A 25,277-nucleotide genomic window follows, 5' to 3' on the forward strand; every position below is an offset into this window, starting at 1 on the left:
TGGGGGGTGGGGGCACGTGATAAAGGGCATTTTGGGTAGGCAAGTTTTTTGTTTCCCCCCACTCCCAATTCTGCTTTGTTTTTAAATGTCTTGGCTGGTTCCCTAGAGAAGCTAGACGAAGGGAAGTGGCATCTGCCCTCCCGTCGGATGGGGCCAGCCAGGTGCCGGTTGGGCTCTGCCACAGCATCGAAGGGCTCATGGGAAACCAAGAGCCGTGACGTGAGAAACGGGAGTTCGCAACCCAGCCCCAGGGTCCCCAGAGCGCCGGGTCACCCTGCGGGAAGTCTCATGCTCTTTCCAGCCCGGTTCTGCAGTCTTGCAAGGGCGGCTTGCTTTGGCGAGCGCGTGAGAGACGCCGAGGAGCCCTGCCTTGTGTCACAGGGGTCTGTGCGAACGCTCTTCCTCGGACGTGGCTGACGAGAAACGATCTGTGGGGACCTGTTCTCGTAACAAATCTGTGCGGTGAGCTTGCAGTCTGTACGGGGTCAAAAAACAAAGCCCCATCCTGCCGAAGCGTACCGGCTTCCCCAGGTTTCTCGTGCCCTCTGCTGGCTGGAATTGGCACTGCTGGAGGGAATCCTGTCATAAGCCCTATACCGCAAACTGAGACTCTCCCAAAAGTAGTCAGACCAGGACAGGTGGGGGTCTGTCTTGCTGTTGCCAGGGTTGCTTAAATAGCCGTAGGTTTGGTTATGACGTGTGCAGGCTGCAGAGGTTCTCTTCCCATTTTGGACGGGGGAAGATATTGCAGGGATGGGACGGGCTTAGGTTCCCCTCTAAGCCTTGCAGAAAGCAGGGGAGGTCTGGACGGCAGCAGCGCGTATGGGGATGTGTGCCTGCTCTGCGGAGTGAGGGAGGCTCGCGTGGGGCTTGAGATGCTTTGGGGAGTCGTCTTATGCTCTGACCCGCAGAGGTTTTATGCCAAGGCAGTTGAGTCGGATGCTGGTACTTCATTCCCCCAGTTTGTCATTTTAATAGGTCTGTGAATGCCGACAGGGTGGGCGGGCTGGCACACAGGTGGGTAAGCTTTTGACTTTTATTTCAAGAAAACATTTGCTCTTCTGCCCTGCAGAAAAGGCAGCCTTATGGCATTAGTGGTTTCTCTTTTATCGGTCTGCTGGGCTTATGTGTGAAGGGGCTTCTCAACCCTGAGTGCCAGAGAATTGGTCCTGTGCTGTAATCATTTTTTTTTTTTTTTTTAACTTTCCTATGCAATTCACCTCCACATTGCTGTGAGATTCCCCATGCTCTAGAAATCCTCCATACATTGAGTTCCTTGGAGCATGGACAGTCTCTTTGTGTCTTTGTTCTTGCTTATACTTAAGCTCCGAGTTACAATGCAGCTCTTATCTATGGCTGGGCTCTGTACTTGCTGCCACAATGCAAATAATAGATGTAATGCTTTTCCTACAACACACAGACTGATGCCTACATTTCTGAACGTGATTTATGGATGTCCTGTTAGAAGAACAAGATGTGGGGGGGAAGTGTTTTGGTTTAGCTATTTTAAGATCCAGTATGAGAATGGCTTTGCCTCCAGCTTGCCCAGTAGAGTTGTGTGACTGCCTCCTCAAGCAGGATGGCCCTTGGATGCGGGGGGACATGTGCCCAAGGCATGACTAATCGGGGTAATGGGATTAATACTGGGAGGTGAAAGAGCAGCTGTTGGTCTCCCCTGTTCCTGTAGTCGGGCAAAGCTTGTTTTTGCAGGTACAAATGCAAACTGCCCCTGATCTGCTTGGATAAAAGCCAGTCGGATAGTTGTGTGTTTCTGAGTTTCATGATAAAAAAAAAAAAAAAAGGACCTTGATTTTTATGTGTGCAGGAGGTGTAAAAGTTTGTCTGTAGGGCAGAGAGTAGCAACTCATTACCCTTGGTGGGAATGTCCTTAAACAGTTAATAGGGAATCTTGCTCCTTTGAAGAAAAAAAAAAGCTCCGTAAGATGCTTCAGCGTCTCTCACAAGGGGATCCTTGTCCATAGGCCTTTCAAAGGGCTTCTCCAGGACCCCGTGGATTCCAATCCCATTAAATGCAACAGAGGGGTTTTCCATAGGCAGTGACATTTGCTTGCCTGCTGACTGCTGCTGAGAAATCTCAGTGTCCAGTGAAGTCCTTTGTTCCCCTAGCAGTGCCCAGCCACCCCCCACCCCCCGCAAGCCACAGATGAAGCCAGTGGTTAGGTTTCCTATGCTGGTGGCTTTTCCCTTTGTTGTTCTCCTCCTTCCCCTTCCCCCAGCCTGGATGCCTGTGAGCTGGGAATGCAGGTTTGATAGCCTGGGGAATGTGTGCCTGGCCCAGCTGTGGCCCCCTGCCCGGGTGTGGCGCGCAGCCCCCTGCCCAGATCGGGGACGCCACGGTTGCCCGGATCGGGGACGCCGCGTTCTTTCCAGGCGCTGTCATGCCGCTCGCCAGCTCAGAGTTGCCAGATGCACTTTGAATTTCCTGAAAGCCTTTCTGGCCGGTGACCGTGGTTAATAACCCGACAGCCTTTAACGAGGGGCTTTGGGGTTGCAACTGAAGCCTAGGAGGCAGTGCCACCTTATTGCTGGAGCAGGGGATCAGGAGCTTGGGGCTTCTTGCTTGTCACCTACTCCACGCTAATGCAAGTTGAGACCTTTGGCAAGCGACTTGATCGCTATTTCATGCTACAGGAGCGCTTAGTAGCTTCAGCTAAGGGTCTCTGGTGCTGGGTGCTGGGTCCTGGGTGCTGTCCAGTATATAGCAGGAGCCCTGATGGGCTTGCATGGACGAGACAGAAGCTGGGAGGAGGGAGTGCAGGTGCTGGGAGGGTATTTGACCTGGCAAGTCGAATCCTAATGCTCAGACTCTGTCCGTGACGTGGGTGATTCCCAAACTGGCCTGCAGGTCACCTGGTGGGAAGGGCTTCTTGGTTCATAATGGGCCCCAAGTAAAGAGTCTGATGATACAGGTGCAAAGTGATCCGTGGCAGGTTTTAAGGGCAGATAGAAGTCTGTCATCCCCAAAGTTTGGGACCCCCTGCACTAGACTGTGCTGGCTGTCTTGGGGTAACAGAGCATGCCCAAGGTGGGTGGGAGTTGGGCTGTACCTTGCAAAGCTCTGTTCGATCTCTGGATGGAAGCCCCTGCAGAGGTGTTGCTTATCAACCCGGCAAGTGGCAAAAGGAAAAGCCAGCTTTCTGCAAACCTAGGGATGGGGAGCATGGGCTTGGTGTTGGCAAGTTGAGCGTTTGACTGCTCGCAGCCCTGTCCCAGCTGCAATCAGTGCCACGGTACCCTGGGCGGCTCCACCAGCTGTGGTCAAGGAAATCTGGACGAGATTAGAAATAGCGGTTCTGAGAGCACACGAGCCGACGGTGACGCTGTTGCACGCGGCTGGCGTGTGCCACGGGGATCTGACTGGATGCGGACATGGCAGCTGGGAGAGGGACCAAGGGTAGGAACACGGTTCTCTGTGTTGTCAAGCGAAGCTGCAGTTGCTCTTGCCTGCTAAATGAGACTCCGTCGAAATCCCTAATCCTGTTGCTCCCCTTACAGGTGCCTCTTTCCCTTGGGACAGGATGAGCTTCCACTTGCATGCTCCCCACCTAAGCACATCCTTATCAGTGCTACAGTCGGTGTCTTTTTACGCTGCTCCTCGCTGGAAGCTTGTGCCTTTACCCCTTTGGTCAGAGGCTGCCTGCTGCGGTGGGAGATGGCCATGACATGTTGTGTGCAGATCTCTGGGGAGCTGGCTCAGCGAGGCACTTGAGTACGTGCACACGCAGCCACCCTCCCTGCTCTGGTCTGGGAAAGCTTTTGCAGATGCTGTTGAACACAGTTGGCCCCACTCAGGTGCTCAGTTGGCCTCTTAGCAAAGCAAAGCTCAAGCCCCAAGCAGAACGTCGCAGCGGGCACTCGGGGACGTGCGTCCAGTCTCTCGGCAGCAGGTGTACTGTGACGGCACAGGCTGGGAGGGAGACCGCGAGCTCAAGTCAGATGCATTTGCTGCTCTATATTTAGGAGGCTGCTGCATATAATTATGGCTGTTTGTTTATCCTGATGAACGTGGTATTTAATAGGCTTTGGCAGCGGAGCAGATCATTCCTGTACCCGAGAGCCAAGGGCAGGCTGTGTGAAGGGCCCTTGATTCCTTCTGGAGAAGCGGAGGAACCGGCTGTTTGGAGAATGGTCTGTTTGTGTACGCTGGACCGTCCTGTCCCATGCGGTTTTATGGTGGGAGCTTCTGGAGGAAATGCTGCTCATGGCTTTGTGTCACGGCCAGGTGGAAGTATGTTATTTATGTTTGACGCTTCCATCGCGTCCAGCTGGGACATACCCGGCTCTTTCACTTTACCTTTCATGGCAAGCCTCCTGCTGTTTAAAGGGGCATAGGTTGGTTAAATGGGCCCTCTCGCACCCTCCTGCCCATTGCAATGAACACCCAATTACAAAATTAAATTCTTCCCCCTCTCCTCAGCCATTTGTTGTTTTAGTTTAATATTCCTGTGCAGCATTTCTCTCCAGGCCTTTGCCATTGCGGGTGGGTGGGGTGCAGTGCCCGCTCTCTCTGTTACACTTCAAGCACTGTACAGGACAGTTTTACAGGTGAGAAAACTGAGGCACGGGGAGCAGAAGCATCTTTCACATCAGACAAGATACCTGAAACGTATCCCATGTCCCTAGCCCGCGGACCAGGATACCTTTCTTTTTACCAATGGTAGTGGGCTGTTGGTTAATACTCTAGGTCGGTTGGGGCAGTGTGCCCTCCTTGTATAATGAGAATTATTTATGTGTATTGCTAGAGTCGCCAGGAGCCCCAGTCATGGGCCACAGACCCCATTTCTACTAGATGCTGGACAAGCACAGCACAAGAAGCTGGCCCTTCCTCCAGAAGGGGTGGTTTCCCAACACCCTTCGCTCCTGCATTTGGGAAGACCTTGCTCACTGTTTGTGTTCATGAGAGAGTGGATTGATAAAGGAAACAAAGAGATCGCATTGGCTGGCATGCTGGACGGTGGGCGGTGGGCTCAGCTGGCCAGCACGTGAGCCGGGAGAAGAACGGGGTAGCTCGGCAAATGTGCGTGGGAAGCTCGGTACAGCGTAGAGGGCAGCAAGCATGAAAACGCTTGTTTGGAGGTCGAATGCATGGTTGGATGGCAGTATTTTGGGCTCGGTGCCGATCTCTCGGAAGGGAAGGAGGGGTGGATAAACCACGACAGGCCTTGAAAGTGAAGACAAATAGCTTGTATTCGATGTGGCTGGGAAGGGGGAGGCAGCAGAGGAATGCCCAGGGAGACATGGTGGAAGGAACAGGCTGGGAAGATGGTCTTGTAGCACCCCTCTGGGTAGATCCGAGTGCAGCAAGATTGTGCGAGGCCAGGGAAAGGATGCTGTGATAACGGCAAAGTGGTGAGATCCTAGGCAGCTGCCTCCCCAGCGGGCTGAGACGAGGTCCTAGATGAGTGCTTTCTGCGAGTGGGTGAATAGGAGGGGTGTCGCTTAGATGTTCTGCAGAAACAACCCACAAAAGTGCGATGGCCTGGATGTGAGGATCTAGAAAGACCCCCCTGTGTCAGGGTGACAGTAGGTGTAACACTTGTTTTGTAAAAAATAAAATCAACCATCCCACTATGGTTAAGTGGATCGTGTGCTTCCAAGTGCAGGAGCCGGCAGCACCACTGAGTTTCCAGCACTGAAATAAGCAGCTAGAGCCCCTGACGGTGTAAAAACAGAGAAATTGGTTTATACACCTGCTTTGGTTCAAATATCCTACAGAATTAACTTGCTGCTAAAATTAATATTTGATTTAAAGGGCCCCCTGAAGTCATAAGTTTTCACTGATGGCTTGGTTTTTGCCAAGTTCTGGAGTAGCTTTAAATTTTTAAAGGATTAAAAAGGTTCATGCCTTCTGGAAAAAAATCAGCAAATATCCATTCCCACAAGACTTTTGCTGCGTGCATCCAGCTGGAGGTATCGCACTGCTTGGCAGTGGCATCAATTTGACGATTTTGGTGGCTGAAAATTGAGGCCCCTGCATGATGGGGAGTTTTGCCTTCGCGGTCAGTGCAAGGTGAGCAGTTCCAGCCCCACTAAAAGAGCAGCTCCCCTGGACCACGCTGTGTCTTGCGCCAAGGGAGACGCATGTCCTTGCCCTCCAGCAGCTATAGCTCTGATAGCAGTAATTGGCTGGGGGAGGTAGTTCACATGCTCCAGGGAGCCATTTTACCAAGAGCGATGAGTGGGTAAATTGAAGTGATTATGGAAACCGGACTCGTGAAGCTGAGAGAGGGCCTGGACGGCCAACGCTGAACTGCGCAGTGCTTTGTTAGGGACGCTTCCCTCCACGCGTGCTTTCAGGCACTCAGCGGCGCTAATTTGTTCTGTTGATTTGTCCGTAGCACTGGTCCACGCAGGAGCTAGCTGCCTGAATAAGCCCAGCAGATAAGCCTGCGGCATGGGGTCAGAAATGCAAACTTTTCCTCATCCCATCCCTGCTACTAATGCCACAGGGTGACCTTGGGCAACTCGCTTCCTTTGTCTTCCATTGCTAAATTGTGGGTGATGATGACAACTGGCCTCAAAAGAGGCTTCAACTTGCTATTGAATGTGGGCCCTCAGTCTTCGGGCAAAAGATGTCTCATATGTGCCAAAAGTTCGTTAACAAACAGGATGTTGCGCAAATGTGTAACGGTTTCTTCAGCTGAACAGGGCAGAGCTGCAAGGTTGGGAGTTTTGCAAGGGTTGTAGGCACCCGCTCCTTGCCGCCAGATGGCACTGCGACCCCATGAAAGCGGTGACTGCCGGGCTCTTTGCACACGCGTGCTCAGCGGATGCCGTCTCTGTCTGTAAGGGGTGGCTTCCCAACACCCTTCGCTCCTGCATTTGGGAAGACCTTACTCGCTATTTGTGTTCCAGGTGTGGACCTGGATGCAGATGACGTCCTAGGATTGTAGCTATGGCTGCCCCTAAACCTCGCTTCTAGCGGGAGCCGAGTATGGGCTGTTGTTACAACACCAGCGAGGCTGGGGCACTACGAGGCAGCTTGCTTTGCTTACCTGCTGCACCCGCTGCCCTCCCCTGCGCTGTTCGTGTGGACCATCAGCATCCTTCTGCCAGAGGCGGGCAGACCCTGATGTGCAGTCAGAGAAGAGGAGGCCTTTGGTTGTCTTCAACCCCTAAATTCCTTGTAGGGGAAGCACTCCCCACAGCATCACCCCTCCATGGTGCTAGTCCACTTGTGCTTTTCTGTTTGATGCTCATGAGTGATTCAAAGGGCTCGATTGCTACCCCCTCAATTGCCACTGCATACCACCACAGGGTACTTTTGACATGAGGGAGGAAGTAGACTGTGCCGGGGGCCATTGGCATCTGTCTTTGTTGGGTAGGAACAAGTCCTGTTACAAATGCAGCTAAATTGTCTTCTCTTGCAAAGTGTGGCTTTTCCTGGAGAGTTTTTTTTTTTTTTAATAGATTCATAGACGTTTGGGTCAGAAGGGGCCTTAGCAGATCGTTGAGTCCAACCCCCTGCCAGGGGCAGGAAAGAGCGCTGGAGCCAGACGACCCCATCATGGTGCATATTCAGCATCCTCTTACAGCCCCGCAAGGTGGGGGGGAGCACCACCTCCCTTGGGAGCCCATTCCAAATTTTGGCAACCCTTACCGTGAAGAAGTTCTTCCTGATGTCCAACCTAAATATGTTCTCTGTCAGTTTGTTGGTCCTAGTTTTTCCAAGGGGTGCCCTGGTATACAGAGCATCTCCTATTCGTTGCTGTCCCCCCTGATGATCTTGTGGCCACCTACAAATTCACCTCTCAGCCTTCTCTTGCGGAGGGTGAAGAGATGCAGGGTCCTCAATCTCTCCTCATAGGGCTTTGCCTGCAGGCCCTCAACCATGCGAGTGGCCTCCTCTGGACCCTCTCCATGCTGTCCACATCCCTCCTGAAGTGCGGCGCCCAGAACTGGACGCAGTAGACTCCCGCATAGAGGGGGGGGATCACCTCCCTGGACCTGTTCGTCACGCACCTGCTAATGCACGATAAAGTGCGGTGAGCTTCACTGATCGCTTCATTGCACCGACAACTCGTGTTCATCTTGGAGTTAACAGTGGCTTCGAAATCCCTTTCCGCTGCTGTGCTGCTGAGAGGGTCCTTGCCCAGCCTGTAAGCGTGCCGGCGATTCCTTCTTCTTAGGTGCAGCACCTTGCGTTTGTCCTTGTGTCACTGTCCGCTTGATCCCTACCAGTTACGTGGGCAGAGGCCCCTCGCTCTGCATCAGTGTTGCTGTTTATAGGTGTCCTTGGTCTATGCGGTACTTGCCTAGGTGTGTATTTCCCAAACTACAGTCGGGTAGAAATTCATCCAGTTAACGGGACGGGACTCTTTGAAGAGGTGCTGTTTAGTTTGGCTGGGAAGAAACTAGTCGGCCTGGTATTTTTTGCCACTAGGTGGTGGTGGTGGTGTTGTGTTGGCCAAGATTATAGTTTGTCTGGTGTAGGTGTCCTTGTTACTGAATACCATACCAGGAACGGATGCATATACATCAGCCTCCGTTGTGGTTTGTCCCTCTTCTGCCCCCAGTTGTGTGTCTGCCTCTATTCTCTGTGTGGGAGCCTGGAAAAGCTTTATTAGTGTGTCATACTGGCATGGCAGCAACTCGACTGTTTCGACCTCAGAGCGCTGGCAGAATAACATGCTTTTCTCCCAGAAATCTTGTATGCTTCGAGCACTGGGAGTCTCCTCCTTGTGATTACAACTGAGATTCTCTTCACCCTGCAAAATGCAGCTGAGAGATTTACGTGTTTATTTCATCTTCCTGTTAGATGCTGCAGGACTGCCCGAAAGCCCGCCGAGAAGTTGAACTCCACTGGAGGGCCTCTCAGTGTGCCCATATTGTAAAGATCATAGACGTCTATGAAAACCTCTACCAGGGAAGAAAGTGTCTGCTCATAGTCATGGAATGGTAAGTGCAGGGTGAAGAAAGGGTTATCTCCAAGTATCTCCTTCTCTTGGGTCTCCTCCATGGGCTCAGGGCAAGGGTGATGCTCCAGAGACCTCTGCACCCGGTAGAACATGTAGGTGCAATTAGAAGAAGCCACTGGCCATTCTCCCCATGTCGCATAATGGGGGCATTTAAAATAGTGAGTGACTAGTTACTAAAGATTGCCAGGGCAGAGGGAAGAGATCGTGGGGCCACATGTCCTTTGAAAAGACGGTCTCCTTAATTTGCCAGTTCTGCCTTGGATTTTCCCATCGCAAGGATTCACCCATTTGGAAAGCGCCCAGGCATGCTAGTTGGAGAGGCTGAGACGAGATTGCCTGCATCTGACGTGTCGCCCATGATGTCTACCCATGAAGTCGATAGAAAAGTGGCTGGATGTTTGGGCTCGGAGGGTAGTAATCACTGGCTCGATGTCTAGCTGGCAGTCTAGTTGTCAAGTGGAGTGCCCCAGGGGTTGGTCTTAGGGCCAGTTTTGCTCAGTATTTTTATCAGTGACGTGGAAGATGGGATGGAGCGCGCGCCCTCAGCAAGTTTGCAGATGACACCAATCTTGTGGGAGTAGTGGATATGTGGGAACGTTAGGATTCAGAGAGACGGAGGCAAATTGCAGGATTGGACCAAAAGAAATCTCATGAAGTTCAACGAGGGCAAGTGCAAAGTCCTGCACTTAGGAGGGAACAATCCCCTGCACCGGTGCAGGCTGGGGCTGACTGGCTGGGCAGCAGCTCTGCAGAAAAGGACCTGGGGTTGACAGTGGACAATAAGCTGAGCATGTGCCAGCAGTGTGCCCTAGATGCCAAGAAGGCTAATGGCCTGGGCTGCACTGGTAGGACCACTGCCAGCAGATCGAGGGAAGTGATTCTTCCCTTCTGTGTGGCACTGCTGCGGCTACTTCTGGAGTCCTGTGTTCAGTTTTGGGCCCCCCGCTACAGAAACAATGTGGAGACATTGGAGAAAGTCCAGGGTAGGGCAATAAAAAAGGTGCGGGGGCTGGAGGACATGACTTGTGAGGAAAGGCTGAGGGACCTGGGCTTACTTAGTCTGGAGAAGAGAAGACCGAGGGAGGATTGAATAGCAGCCTTCACTTCCCTCGGTTGCAAAGAGGATGGAGCTGGACTGATCTCAGTGGTGGCAGACGACAGAACAAGGAGCAATGGGCTCAAGTTGCAGCGAGGGAAGTTTAGGTTGGATATTACGAGAAACCGTCTCACTAGGAGGGTAGTAAAACACTGGGACAGGCTCCCCAGAGAGGCGGTGGACTGCCATCCTTGGAGGTTGTGAAGACCCGGCAAGACAAAGCCTTGGCTGGGACGATGGAGTTGGGGCTGGTCCTGCTTGGAGCAGGGGGTTGGACTAGATGTGACCTCCTGAGGTCCCTCCCCACCCTCATTGTCTATGATTCTGTGCCATAACAAGGTGTTTCACTTCTTCAGGCCTCAGCAACCCCAGGATTTTTATGTTCTTCCTACAGAGGTCAGAACCAGCACTGGCCACCTGTCTGATCCTCTGTGCCCCTTGGGTTGAAATAGGACTGGCTATAACAACACAATATTTGTGGCCGTGAGGATAGCTGTAGCGTGTGGAGAGGGGGCATCTTGAGTCATTGTTGTCAGGGAAGTCCTTAACGAGGGCTGGAGAGTAGGAGGGAGGAGGGAACTGGCCCACGTGAGCCCTTAAGAGGGATGTGGCAGTCGCAATTAAAAACCAGGTGTCCAAATTACTCCGTGACCAGACTGCTGGGTTCAGAGCCACTTTGCAAGCCCAGCTGTGCTCTCATAGCAGGCCGGCTGGCCCAACCACCCCTGCTTTCCCCATTCAAAGGAGACGCGGCGGCTTGGGAGTCCCAGCCTTGCTGCAGCGCGTGGTGCCAGCCCATTTGTTCGGTTGCAGCGATGGTCAGGGGTGGGTTTCGTGGTCAGCAGGCAGCCGCAGAAACTGCGACAGGCAGGGTAAAGAGCACGGTATTTCTTACAGCAGCAGCTGAGCCAGCCTGGCATGCTCAGACGGCTGCTCTAATATGGGGAGGAGGGAGGAATGAAGGGGAAAGTATCGAAACCACATCCCAACCGCAGCTGTGATTGAATGCAGCTTCCTTGCCAAAACCTCTCCTCTGGCAGAGGCCAGGGTTGGGGGGGGGGCGGAGGGAGCGAGGAGTAGCGTGGGGTTTGTGAAGGGCAGGCTGCAGCTCGGCGGTTATGCAAGCTGCGCCTGAGTTCTCTGTGTGGGCAGGTGCTTCTGAGAAGCCAGCTGAAATCCCAGGCGCCTGCAGGCAGAGCGGGCTCGAGCAGCTCGCATGTGCGCTGGGGCAGGAAGGACGGCCTGGGTGACAAGAAGCTGGTCACTGCAGTCTGGGCTAGAGACGTTCTGGCTGCCCTGGGCTGGAGCCTGCCACGGTCCTGAGGGCCACGTGCTGCCGTGGTGCCCCATCGCCTGACCCTCGGCCACGGGGTCCACGTTAAAGTGCCGGTGCTTGCAACCCAGGACTTGGCTGCTGAGGTCTTACCAAAAGCAGATGGCCTCTCCCAGTCGCATAGCTGAGTTCAGATGGGTATTGGAGAAGATCTGCCAGGACTGGGGCCCTCCTACTGCAGGGGAGAGTCCGTACCCCGAAGCACTTGGAGAGAGAGGGAGGTGATATCACGTGGCCTGTCTTGCAGATGAGGTGACTTGTCCACAGCTACATGGAGACGGCTGCGCCTGGGGGTCAGCAAAGCTGCACTTTTAAAACAAAAAACCAAAGCTCTTTAGGGGATCCAGGTCCCCTCGTCCCTGCTGAGATGGCCAGGCTCGGAAATCGGGGAGAGCTACCCTCCAAGGCTGGGGCCGGCGCTGTGCTGTTCCCTGCCTGCCGGCTTCCAGACCCCTTGCGTGCCAGGGGAACGGCACGTGACTGCGCTTCCCGACCCCGGATCTCAAAGCAGCTGGAGCCACAGGCTGTGGCGGAAATCTGAATTCAGCACTTCCTCACTCGTGTGGGTTGAGCTTTGCTGGCTTGTGCTCAGAAAGTAGGCCAGCCAGGCGGGGAACTCTCGCCGCGCTTCTAAGGCACCCTGCCTTTTTTCCTGTAAATGGGTGTGGCGTGTGACCATGGAGCCCACAACCACTTGCCCTTTTTATTCTGTACCTTTGCAGGCCCTCTGCCAGTAACCTGTTGGAGGACAGGGCTGGGGAAGGGGAGTGCATGCAGAAGTGTGAAGCTGGGGGTGGGGAGGAGAGGGATTAATCCCCACCAAAGTTGTCACCAATCCAGAATCCTTGCCAGAGCTCTCCTCGTTGCGGCAGCTCCCCAGAGGCAGCTGTGCATCGCCTGGGTGCAGAACAGCCCATGCTGCTGTGGAGGGCAGCTGCAGAAAGCTACTCGGGGCATGGCTGGTAGCATCTCTGTCTCCAATTCCTCTTGTCTCTGTGTTTCAGCTTGGATGGCGGGGAGCTCTTCAGTCGCATTCAAGATCGGGGAGACCAGGCCTTCACCGAGCGGGGTAGGGAGAAGATGCACAGCATTTTATCACCCTCAAATTTATGCTACATGTCCTGCCTTTCAAAGGCGCCTCTTAGTTAGGCCCATTCCCTTGACTGCTGCCTGCGTGGGGTAAGGAGCGGGAAGTCCTGGGAAACCTGCAGGCTTGTGGGTGTGGGGCTGGATGGCCCCTAGCCAGCCTTGCCCCTTCCAGTATCTGAACTGAGCATGTTTGCATCCGCCTTGGAAGAGGGCACGCTCCCAAAAGTGCTGTTCCTCCCTGGGTGCCGCCTCCCGTGCAGCTCACCTAGGGGCTTGATGGGTTTCTGTGACTTGTAAAACTCTTTTCGTTGAAAAATGGGAGTTCTGCCAGTTTGCAGCGAGCGCTGAGCTCTGGGCTCTCCAAGGCCCTTTCTCTCTCACCATCCCTAACCAGGCAGGCTGTAACCTCTGTTAGATGCAGAGGATGTGTTTTAAGGCTGAAGCCAGTGGCTGGAGCTTTCTCTTGTTAGTACTGCTTTTAGCAGGCCTATCCTAAAGCCACATAAACTGTGTAAGGGACTCACTGCAGAAAGGCAGGCTTTGGGGGGACAGCCACCTTTCTGGCTTTGGATTCTCAGGGGAACATCTAGGTCCTGCCTTTGCTCTGTGAATCACTTGTGGGTGCAGAGGGGAGGGGACTGTACTGCCGAGTTGTCACGTTACATACTTCTACAATTTCCTGTAACTCTTCTAGAGGCTTCAGAAATAATGAAGAGCATCGGAGAGGCCATCCAGTACCTGCACTCGATTAACATTGCCCACCGGGATGTTAAGGTACCGTTTATTTTAGTGGTTAATGCCCATTTCCACGGTCTTTGCCCATAACCGAGGGACCTCTGCTTGCATTGTCTAATCCAGCTCAGGACTCTTAGCTTGCACTGAAGAGGCTCGCTAAGGTTGGCAGGCTGCGGGTAAATCCTTCATTTTAAAAGGCAGGGGGATTGCGGGGCAGGGATGGGGAGCAGTGCTGCATTGGATCCTGTTGGCTTCACTCGGGTAGAAGGCTTATCGAGGCAGCATTTTGGGTCAGAAGTAGGGCTGTTGCAATGATGAGTGGTGCTTGGATCACAGATTTTTGGCAAGGGCACCCGTGTGCCACCAGCAAGCAGCACGTCAGAGTGAGGAAGCGCCGCAAGAAGCCATTTTAAAAAAGGAAACAAAACGTGAAATTCTTGTGTGCAAGTTTGGGAATAGCCGTAGTAAAGCACAGCCCGGCAGAGGTGCATGTTCACTCCCTTCTCCTCTGGCTGGCTTAAATGCAGGCCACCTGCAGAGAACAGGAGGAGGTCAGAGCAGCGACCGTGAAACGATAGCTGGTTTGATGTAGGGGAAAGGGATTAACCCTTGACCTTTGCCATTCCCTTGGAGAACCATGCGCTCTTCTAAATAAAGAGCAAGAGCAGAGGGGTTTCTAGGACTCAATTTCTCAAGCCGATGAGCAGTTGTTTCTGTACTGTCTCATGGTTTGAGCATCCCTCAGTCCCAAAGAGCAGTGGCAGCTGAGTGGTGACCGGGGAGCAGGCGCAGTAGATAAAGCTGCTCTGAAATGCAGCCGCCTCTGTTGTGGAACGCAGCAAATACTCCATAGCTGCCCAATGATGCCGCCCAAATTCAGGGCAGAAAGAGAAGAAGCCGCCTGCCTCTGAATGAAATCACAGGGAGAATTTTGCAAGGACAGAACAGCATTGCTTGGATTGGGATTTTCCCAGGACTCTGGGGCTTAAGAACCCAAGTATGCAAGGCTGTCTCGTAGCTGCTGTCTCGTAGCTGAGCTAAGGTAAAGATGCATGGTGATACCTGAAGGATGCAGCTTCAGTCTTGTTCTGGAGAGAAAGAGGGGGATGGTCAGGAGAGCAGAGACCAAAAACAGAATGTGGTACTGGGGAAAACTCATGCAAGCTGGCTCGAATAGTACCAAACCCCTGAGGCAAGGGCTGGGTCCAGAAGGGCTTTGAGATTTCTTTCCTTTGTTCTTAAATGCACCCATGTTACCATTGTTCACACCCATTTGCTTAGATGTGCAGTGTTATCTGATGTTGGACATGGTGCTTACCAAGCAGGAGATCTGGACTGGCAGTTGCTGGTTTGCAACAATGAGAAAGCCCTTCCAGACCCTTGCTGGAAAGCCTCGGGGTTGACAGAATTGGCCAGAAAGTCTCTTTCAGTGTCCCAGAAGATCTGAGCCAACCCTGGCTGGGTCCTGAAGGGCTTGTGGGTAGGTGGGAGGGGGATGGGAGGGATTGAAGTGCTAGGGGGACGTGTGAACCCTCCTGATGCCTGACCCACTTCAGCTTTTACCTGCCATATCTTGACCTTGGAAATGGCACCGGGCAGTTGGATGCCAAGGACCGAGCTTCGGGTAGGGCTTAGGATTGGGTTGTCACAAGAAACCCTCTCTGACCCTGAAGATTGCACTTAAACCTGCTTGGCTCCCAGTGGTGTGTTCACATGCAAGCCTTCTGCAATGAAACAGAGGCCCTCGTCTGCTCTTGCCTCCAGCTGTGCTGGTTTGTAAGGCTAGGAAGGACTTGTCTGACTGTTTGCTGCTGTTTGTTGTGTCTTTGCAGCCGGAAAACCTCTTGTACACCTCCAAAAGGCCCAACACTGTCTTAAAGCTTACCGACTTCGGCTTTGCTAAAGAAACCACCACGCACAACTCCCTGGCCACTCCGTGCTACACGCCTTACTATGTGGGTGAGTCTTTTGGGATGTTTATAAGCCTTGCTCTCTTCCAGGGAATGGGGAATGCACGCTCTCAGAACCTCCTGCCACCGCTGTTGGTTTACACTGATGATGTGTAAACCCCCTCGTTAAACTGCTGCAGCCCTGCCCTCTGGCTAAAATCCAGTACCCGCAGCTGGGCCATGCAGAAGACTGGTTTTACTGCAGACAGATCTGGGCCTCTGCAGTCCCTGCTCAGGAGCTGAGGACTGTGAGAGCCAAAACACTTCAAATGGTGGGTGGTGTAGGCTGGGCCAGGCCAGAGGCAGCATGCATCTTGTCTTCCTGCAGTCTATCTGGTGCATGTCTTGGCTTGGTATTAATTGCGTGGCCATTTCATAATCTTCCTTGCACTGGCCACCCACAGCCCTGTCGAGACTCCATGGGCCTGATGCGCAGCACCTCTTGTTCTGGTCCCGGGCCTCCGTGTAGCTGCGCACATGGTTGTAATGATCATCAGCTCAGCTTCTGTAAGCATGAGGCTTCTGGACACACCAGCCCCTAAGCTAAGCTGCTTTTTGAGATAGGCTAGGGAGCGCAGGTGGACTGTCAAGCTCATGACTTCGGCCTAAATTAGAGCTTCACTCTTCAGAGGTGATGCATGCGTTTGGCCCCTTTTTGCTCCTTTGCAGGACATTGCTGACCATCTTGTGACTTGTTTGCCTTTTCCTTTCTTTCCCCAGCCCCAGAGGTGCTGGGCCCAGAGAAGTATGACAAGTCCTGTGACATGTGGTCCCTTGGTGTCATCATGTATATTTTGTAAGTAAGCCATTCCCAACCAGGGGAGCTGCTGCTTCTACCCTCTGAATGTTGATGGCCACTTGGCTTTGCCAGGGCCCTTGCTGGAGGAGCAGGCAATGCTCTTCCCCTGAATCCATTTGCTCCACTAGGAACCTGACTGTATTTTAAATAGTGCACCCTTGTCCTGCTAGTCCAAGCCACATCGGGGTGGGGGGGCCGTTCCTTACTTTGTAATGTCTGTCTAGTGCTCAGACTGGCTTGTTTGCAAAGCCTCCCTCCATATTTCCCTTGGGGGAACTATTCCAGGAGCAAGTCTATCCCTGTTTATGCTTGTCCCTCCCTGAGGGGTTGTGGAGGGACCCATCCAAGGATGCTGTTGGATACATGATCTGGAATGGACTTTGATATATAGAGGGAGCAGGGGGGGACTTGATCTAGTGGGTTTCCAGTGCTCTGTGGGGCATCTAAAGGATGTTTCTCTAGCAGATCATTTCATGATATTCCCTTTCTCTCTCTCTCTGGCTCAGGCTGTGTGGTTATCCCCCTTTCTATTCCAACCACGGTTTGGCCATTTCTCCAGGCATGAAGAAGCGGATCCGAATGGGCCAGTATGAATTCCCCAACCCTGAGTGGTCCGAAGTATCGGAAGAAGGTAAGAGCTGCAGTGCTGCCTGCCCCCTTTAGCAGAGAAGATGGCTTTCGTTAAGCAACGTGCATATCTCAGCACTCAGGGAAGTCGTACAGGCGCTGTCTGCACTGAAATCCCATGGGGCTGGTTGTTTTGATAGTGGCAATGTGGTTTCCCTTTCCTGGGGCAGAGAAGTGGGGGATCTGGATGTCGCTGTACCCACAAACAGTTCATGTTGGTAACAGTGGTGGTGGAGGAAATGCAAGTTAAGTCACCTGGCAGAACCCACGATGAGCCCACTTCCTTCGTGGGTCTCATGTAGGAGGCTGACTGGCTCAGGGTCATGGCAGGGCAGGGGTGAGAACCCAGGTTTCCGAGGTCCCAGGCCAGCCCCTTTACCATTGTGCTGTTCTTCCTTCACTGTAACATCCCCTGGGAAAGCTCAGCATTTGCACCCAGGATCTCTGGGAATAGAATAAGGCTGGGCGTCTGCCCCATGGCAGCCAACAAAGTACCAGGGGCTTTCACCAGGCGGTGCCCATATCTATAGATCTAGATAAATAGATAAATAGTATGCTTTTTAATGCTCTCTCTTCCTGCTCCAGTTAAACAGCTGATTCGGAACCTGCTGAAGACGGACCCTACCCAACGCATGACGATAACGGAGTTTATGAACCATCCCTGGATCATGGTAGGTGCCTGGCACTCTGGATGCAAGTGCTAGCTACTGGAAGGGCAAGGGCTGCAGGAAATGTGACTGGTGGCTTAACCCCCCTTTCTCTCTTTCTGCCTAAAGCAATCTATGCAGGTACCTCAGACGCCACTGCACACTAGTCGAGTGTTGAAAGAAGAGAAGGATTTGTGGGAGGATGTCAAGGTAAAGGCTCCCTGAATTTCTTCTGCCCTCGAAACCCTGCTCCAGATGGTGTGCTTGCTGCTGTTGGTTTGTGAAGCCAGTCCCTGAGTATGCAGCCTCACTCAGGCTTGTGTGCTGCTTTTGGCAAGGGGTTGGGTGGGGGGAAGCTTTTTGGATCAGGACCCAGGTAACTGGCTGTAGGGCTGTGGGTGTTTCTCCATAGGCAGCCCTGGGGCCATTACTGGGTTCATTTGAGGAAGGCTTCTTGACAGAAATTAGATATCCAGAACGTGAGAGAGAGGAAGTAGATTGGGAAGGAAGAGCTTGTGTTTGCAGCCCATTTCTATGTGTAAATGGGGAATCCACATAATTAAGGTACACTCTAGAAAGTACACTCATGTGGCTGGTTGCAGTACAGGGTTTTCCTCATTTTGCCCCCAGCTGCAGTGTTGGGCCTGACTGGTCTAGTAACGACTCTGTCGTCACTGCCTCAGGCTTTTTGGCAGGGCCTCAGATGTGCCTCGAAGAGGTGAGTAGATAATTTGGCCTCTGTGGCCTATTCAGTCCTCTGCTGAGGCTGCCATGCCAGTGGCATGAAGGATGGGTTTTAGAGGCTGTCTGCTTCTCTCTCTTCCCATGGGCTATAAGGAAGCCTAGGTATGAATAGATGTCAGTTTAGGAGTTGGAAGTGATACAGTGGGTATTTAAGAGGGAGTGCTCATTTTCACGCCACGAGTGTGCAAAATCATTTGATCCAATACAGCAACAAGGGTGGCTGGAAATGGAAGCACGAGCAACTCAAACTAGAAATAAAACATAAATTGACTCCAGCAAAGGCAGTTGCACTAAGGGGGCCAAATGGCTTTTCCATCTGCCAAAGCCTTTTTGTTAATGCTGGTTGCTACAGTTCATAGATTCATAAATGTTTGGGTTGGAAGAGACCGTAGCAGATCATCAAGTCCGAGCCCCCGCCCTGGGCAGGAAAGAGCCCCGGGGTCTGACAACCCCAGCCAGGTATGATCCAGTTAATCTCCACGTGGAAAGGACTGATGCTGGGCAAAGGTGTGACCTGGATCGCGTGAACCTAATGGCTTCGTCCAGCTTTAGTCTGCAACTGCGTTGGCCAGGCAGATAGGAGCACTGGAACATACAGGCATTGTGCGCTGTTGCTAATCCGTTCCCACGTTTCCCTCTCTGCCTCCAGGAGGAGATGACGAGTGCCTTGGCCACCATGCGCGTAGACTACGAACAAATCAAGATCAAGAAAATCGAAGACTCCTCCAACCCTTTGCTTATGAAGAGGCGAAAGAAAGCGAACCCCGTCGAGCCAACAGCACTCCCCCACTGAGGGCTCCGCCCAGCCCTGCCCGGGCATTGACAAAGCAATAACTATATATATATTTTTTGAGGAAAAAAAAAAAAAAAAAGACAAAGATAGACTGTTATATCGAAGCGCATGGAATTCAGACATTTATACCAGACTAGTTATTTTTAGCTGCCCACCTGTGTTTCTGACCTTTCTGGAGCAGGCAAGGAAACGCCCCCTGTAAGATATGCCCACATGTTTATTTTTTTGTCTCCTAGTTGAATGGTGCCGGTAATTTGGATTTGTTTCCTGGGTGAAATTCTTTGCCTCCTTCCTTCCAAAGACATGGAGATTCCTGTGGTGACCTTTTTTAGGGTATCTAATATATAAATATTTTTTAAAACTACTGTAGAGCTGAAACCCAGACAGTGTGTTCCCTATGCAAAGCGTTCACTAGAGATGAAGGCTGCTGGCTCTTTGGTCAGTGCCGGTGTTTCGGCCAGCCGTCGCTTGGGGGTGTAGGGATGTGCTGTTGGGGGCTCTTCCTAGTCTCTTCTGCGCTCCTTTTAACTCTTATCTGCAGGGGCCTGGAGTCTGGGTTTGGCTGGGAAAGCCTCTGGGTCCAGAGCTGCTCTGCAGGCCTGGATAACTGCTGGATGCCCTTTAACGTAGCAAAGATCCTTCCTCAACTGGAAGCCTTGACATTAAGCACATGCACACATGGTTGTCCTCAAATACTGTTGTTCATGCATGTTGCGTGTATGCAGACCCATGGGGTGCGTGTAATGTGTATGCAGATACGGGAGCGCACTCGTGCGGTCTGTCTGGACCGTCCATTGGGGTCTGTCATGTGCCTGGGATTCAGTTTTAGCCTCAGGGTTTTTGGGAGTGGTGGGGAAGGGATGTGAAGGCATCTGATGAACCCCCCCACAGCAGCCTCAGCCTTCCTGGGATTAGACCGGAAGCACCTAATGCACATGCCCCCGTGCTGTCCCATGCTGTTAGTGCTCAGCCTGTTGCAGGGTTTTCAAGCTGTTGTGAAGTCAAGAAGTTGCTGGTTTTGTAGAGGGAGACCCTCTGCTGTCCTTTCCTGGCAGCATGCCCTGACTTTCCTTGGGGCTCCCAATGTGCTGAGCATGACTGCTTCATACCATGGCACTTCTTCAAAGCTGGCAGCAGAAGTCGGAACATGCAGACACTCCCTCCTCTGTGGGGCCCCAGCACTGACCACAGAGCTTACGGGAGACCGGGCCCTTTTCTCTCACCGCCAGACCCATCTACTCCTGCCCCACTCGGACGTGGGAAAGACTTTTCCCCGCATCGGGGAAGCAGGATTCAAAGTGCAGACAGGGCATCCTTCCCTCCACCTCTTGTGTGAGATGCCTGGGCAATGGATTTCAGTTCCTTACAGTGCTGCAGTATTTCCTCTGGCTCTTCAGCTGCCCCTTGCTCCCTGTCTCAAGAAGCTAATAGGGGCAGAAGCTACTGGAGGTCCCACCAAGCAAACCAGCTGGCTCGGGCATGGCTGGGGGAAAGTGGCCACGTACCTGAAGGACCAGCTGAGTTTCAGAGTCGTTGGAGCAGCAGCTGGTTTTCTAGCACTGACTCCCCCATTCGAGGGGCACCTGGTTTCTGGGGACCCCCCGGCTCAGTGAACTCCTGTTCTGCTGCTTGCCTGCATGATGCAGGAGGGGAGGCAGCTCCTGGCTTTGTCCTGGCCTCTTCCACGGTGGTGTTCGGTGTTTGAAACCCATCTCTGTTCCCAGAAGCAGAACAGCTCTTTTGAGGTCTTTAGTCCATGAATTATTTTCTTTATCACATTGTTTCACTGCATTTTTAATGTGTTCCAACAACCTCTTTTTTTTTTTTTTTAAAGGAAATGTTTAGTTTCTAGACCTTTTAGACACTGTATGGAATTTTAATTTGTTTTTAAGCCAGATTTTTAAATTTTTTTTGTCTGTTGGCTTATACTAATCTTTCTGGTCTGCTTTTCCCTCTTTTGGATTAAAGACACTTAATGCGTCGCCCAGTCTTCCTGTGCCTTGCTTGTGTGGTCAAATGGGAATCTTATCCATCCAGATTGGTTCCTACTGGTCTTTTTGGGTTGGGGGAAGGCGGCTTCCCCCACCTTGGCGGGGGACTGAGTACCTGCAGCCTGGGCGTGGGGAGCAAATTCTTGCTGGGTCTGATCCAGTCCTGGGAGTTTTTTGCAGGGCCTTTGAAAAAGTTGGGGTCAGGCAGGAGTCTGTTAGAGACATGGAGTGGGATTGATGTGGTGTCCAAACCCTTGTGCACAGCGGAGGATTTTATCCATCGACTTCAGTCGGTGCTGGTGGGGGGAGGGTATTTCTACAGCGATCTTGGTGCCTCTTCCTCTCTCCTTGCAGAGTTCGTAGCGAGGCTTGGCTGCCATGTCTGCCCTTGGCATATGCCCTGGATAAACAAATATTGGTCCCAAGGGTTTTTCCCCCTGTAGTAGATCCGTGGCAGCTGGGCTCTCTTCTCTTTTCTTCCTCCTCCACTCCCTCTGCGCCAGGCTATTTGGCATGGAGATGAAAGACTGTTAGGCAAAGCAATTAATTGCAAGGCAAAGGGGGAGAGCGGGGGGCTGGCTCATAATGGCCCTTCCTCCATCCCACCTTCCCTGGCCAGGCACGCGGCTGTGCCTCTTCAGCGCCATTCAGTTCTTTCTAAATGCCACGATGTAGTTTCCCAGACGACCCACCCACCTGCACCCAGGACCTGGATGTGATGTGAACTTGCTACCGGTAAGTAGCAGCCTCCAGCACTACATGCACGAGCCAGAAGAGGGAGATGCTAGTCTAGCTTTTTCCTCTGCTACGTTTGGCTTCCAGCCACTTCCTTGCATGAAAGAGGCACCTCATTCCTTGGAAGCTGGTAGGCTGCGGACCCTGGAAAGTGCCCTGCTTCCCTCTGCCAGCTCTCAAGGCATGGCTTTTGCTGGCTGAGGCCGTCTCTAGTGGGCAGTTCCTCTCAGCTGGGCACAGGGAGGGCTTCTGGGAGGGGAGAGGGTCTGGGTGAGGTGACAGATGCTGCTGGCTGTAAAATACACATTATTGGCCTCTCAAGTGTTGGAAGTGGCTACAGCTCACCAGCACGGTGCACGGATCTTCTGTTGCCATCAGAGATGAGTACCCCCGTGTGCATGGCTGGAGGGCTGCTGTTATAACAGCTCTCGATGCCTTTGCACCAAGGTTATCAAATCTTTCCTGTCACGGGCAAGCATATGAAGAGCAGGCAACGTGGCTTGCCAACACCATCCTGCCCCTCTGCTGTTTCCAGCCTTGGGCAGTGCCAGGCTCTTGTGAAGACAAGGATGGCAAGGCGCTTGGATGCACTGGTAAGTAAGATTGCGTAAGTGCTGAAACAGGAGGTGTGGGCTGATGTGTGCGGGTGGATTATTTTTCCTCCTGCCACCCCTTTTTTTTCAATCTGAATTTGCCACTTGAGTCATTGACTTCCGTTCCATGAAAGTTTGAGGAAGCTGATGGCATGGGCCTGGGTCAGCCCTGCTGTTACTGCCGACCAATAAGGTGCCGAGGTGTTGCAGGCTCAATTGCGTTGGGGGCGTAGGGGAGAGCTAAGCAGCAGAGCTCGGTGGGGGTGAGCTCTGCAGGACATGACGGGGGAGAAAAGTCCTGCTCACCCTCGCTTTCACTTCTGTGCTCTCACCGAACAGGTTTTTGCCTCCTCTGCTGGGAGGGTTCATGCTTGGCATAGTGGACACAGCCCAGGTCTGGACCCTTGTAAAAGCTGAGCAGGCCAGTCCTGGGTTTTGCACGGCTTTGCTCTGCCGGTGGAGCTCTGACCAGCAGCCCCTTCAGCCAGCCCAAGTAAATCCTTTCCTTGAAGCGCGCTCTGGCATTGCTGTGCAGAGCTGTAATTTGTCTGGCATAACACGAGTGCTATATGTCAAAGGGCTCCTAATGCACCTCGGTCTGATCCAGTAGCGTAACTAGCGGTGGCATGTGGAGCACCCTCTGGGCACCAACTTGAAGCAGATGCCAGGATGGTGTCCCCCCTCCCCGCAACCATGGCGCCTTTGCTGGGGCAGTAGCAGGCAGATGCAGCAGCAGCTGGGGCCTTGGTGTGCTTGGAGCAGGTAAGACCATTTTGCAAGATGTTTTAGTTGCTTCCCTGGTCTGATCCTGCTCACCCCTGCCCCTTTCTTGCTGGGCCCCAGCAAGACTTGCTGCATCAGCACACCTCGGTGCTGCTCTGCGAAGCTAGGGTTAGCTTTTCACATCACGTGCCTTTTAGATGTGTATTAGCCTGGCACGAGTTTCCAGTTGTTCCCCCCACGCCCCGCCATCCCAGCGCTGACGTTATGGATCAATGTTTGTCGGAGCGGATCTATGGTTGGGCTGCCCATGAGCTTCGCCAAACCACAGACAGCAGGAAAGCTCTGAGCATGTGATGAAAAAAGGCTTTATCTGATTTTGTTTTTTTTAAAGTGATTTCACACTGGGAGACTGGTTACTTTTCTTTTCCGCTCCAACCAGCAGGGATTGACGTCTATTCTAAATGTGTTGGTAAAAAAAAAAAAAAAAGTACTGCTTTTGTGGCTTTTGAAGCTGATGAAATCGCCCTTTTTTAATTTGTCATAGTGTTTTCTATTGCACCCATTGCAGTGGTATCTACACACCGCCCAGCTAGGGTGTATCTGAAGGGCAAGGTGTCAAGTGAACTCCACAGAGCTTCCTGCCTTCCATCCCCGCAGAAGATGGAGCTCTGCTTGGGTAGCTAATTAATTAAAACTGTGCCGTTTGGCAATCTCTCGATTTGTAGTGGTAGTTAATTCTGGGTTATTTTGATTTGCCCTTGGCAGTGGTGGCCTTAGGGTTGTTGGGGCCCTGGGCAAGAGAGTCATTTGGGACCCATTAGAGCAGGGGCAGGCAATTATTTTGGGTGGAGGGCCGCTTCCTGAGTTTTGGTAAGCCCTCGAGGGCTGTGTGACAGGCAGCCAGGGGCAGATAAATATTTAATTTTCTAAATTTTTCAGAGGCCCCACGGGCTGGAGAGAATGGCCTGGCGGGCCACATCCGGCCCGCGGGCCGCATTTTCCCCACCCCTGCCTTAGAGGTACTCGGGTAAATACTAACCCACCACAGTTGTATCATGGATCTTTTTAATATTCTTTGGGGGAATTAGATAAATAGTCGAGTGTTAGAGTGCAAATAGAGCATTTCTTTGGGGGAAAAACTTCACCCCCAAAAATGAGTTACAAAATTTTGGGCCCCCCTAAAGTGTGGGGCCCTGGGCGGTCGCCTGGTTTGCCCCCACCCAAGGCCGCTACTGTCCTCGGGCTAGCTCCCCAGTTAGGAATAGTCCCAGGTCCTGGCGCTTGGCTTTTGGGGGTTGCTTTGGCATGCAGAAGCACTGCTGCCTCATGCCAAAGCAATATGGACTGGAGCGTGCCCGCTGATGCAGCGAGGACTGGACTTCTCTGGCTCTGAAGAGCGGCATCGGCATCATGCAAGGAGCGCACGGTGGAACCGGACAATGTCTTCCATTAAAATAGGGCCTAAGGCTAAATTACTCCCTGGATGCAGGCTCAGCATCTAAAAGTCACTAATTCATTCTGACTAGAGAGGTGAGGACACCAGCTGAAGGCAAGTTTTGGCTGTGATGTGTTATGATCAGGTTATCGCATGAGGCCTGATCAACAAATGACACAGAAAAACTATATTATTTACTTGCCTGTAATCTTTCGATGCAGTCCTTTGGGTTGACAACTTTGCTCAGCTCAAACTGTGCTGGAGCTTACAGCCTGCTTTGCACAAAGTGGTTCTGGGACTGAGACCACCTCTGCTGAGAGCAATGGGATCATCTCCTGCAGTCACTTCCAGCCCTCCTTCTCTAGGAGCCGATGCTTGTTTCCATCTTCAGTCCCAAATGCACTTAGTTGCAGTGACCTAATCAAGACGCTGCTTTGGCCAGGTCATCCATGGGCGGGGAGAGGTGATGGTTCCCAGCCAAACGGAGATGGAAAGAGTTGGGCATGTTTGGCTTGGCTCTGCACAGCAGCTCCCTTCTAAGTAATGTGGCATTGTCCTTACTTGTGTCTAGTTGGAGTCATAGCTGTCCCTGACCTGAAGACCTCAGTAGTGTCCATGTTAAATGTTGATGTTGACACGTGAGGCCAGACCAGATCCTTAGACGATCAGATCAGCGCTGCCTCCGGCTAAAGAGTGTCAGGAGCCGTAATCATTCAGTCATGGATCGCAAAGGGCTTTGTCAAAGCTGGTTGACTGAACACAAGGATGTCTCGGAGGTGAGCAGTGTTGTTCCCACTTTGTAGATGGTACCTTTGCATTTAGCACCTTCTCTCTAGGCATGTCGGTATTAATTCAAGGAGCCTTGCAGCACATCTCAACTCTTAAATATTTACTGTCATTTACACATGGCAAATCGGAGGTGCAGAGACAGGAAATGACTTGCCAGGTGTCGCTGCATGAGATTCGAGTCCTAGGCCAAGACTCTTTCGTGAGTGATTTTTGGGTGCCTTGCTGCTGGCGGAGTCCCACGTAGGACAGATGAATAGACT

The 25,277-nt window shown here is 52.5% G+C and overlaps 1 protein-coding gene across 1 annotated transcript in view; it reads left to right on the forward strand.

Annotated features, from left to right (window-relative positions):
- Window positions 1–20,733, forward strand: part of MAPKAPK2 (mitogen-activated protein kinase-activated protein kinase 2) — a 75,069-nt gene extending 54,336 nt beyond the window's left edge. Inside the window, exons 3-11 of the mRNA XM_019513743.1 lie at window positions 8,780–8,919; window positions 12,373–12,437; window positions 13,152–13,231; window positions 15,025–15,151; window positions 15,862–15,937; window positions 16,447–16,571; window positions 17,153–17,238; window positions 17,344–17,424; window positions 18,608–20,733. Coding sequence (XP_019369288.1) covers window positions 8,780–8,919; window positions 12,373–12,437; window positions 13,152–13,231; window positions 15,025–15,151; window positions 15,862–15,937; window positions 16,447–16,571; window positions 17,153–17,238; window positions 17,344–17,424; window positions 18,608–18,751 — 924 coding nt within the window. The 3' untranslated portion in view covers window positions 18,752–20,733. The remainder of the gene's footprint in view (window positions 1–8,779; window positions 8,920–12,372; window positions 12,438–13,151; window positions 13,232–15,024; window positions 15,152–15,861; window positions 15,938–16,446; window positions 16,572–17,152; window positions 17,239–17,343; window positions 17,425–18,607) is intronic.
- Window positions 20,734–25,277: the final 4,544 nt, after the last annotated feature.

The sequence above is a fragment of the Gavialis gangeticus genome, unplaced genomic scaffold (genome assembly GCF_001723915.1).
Source record: "Gavialis gangeticus isolate Ggan-Ray unplaced genomic scaffold, GavGan_comp1, whole genome shotgun sequence".
Classification (NCBI taxonomy): Eukaryota; Metazoa; Chordata; order Crocodylia; family Gavialidae; genus Gavialis; species Gavialis gangeticus.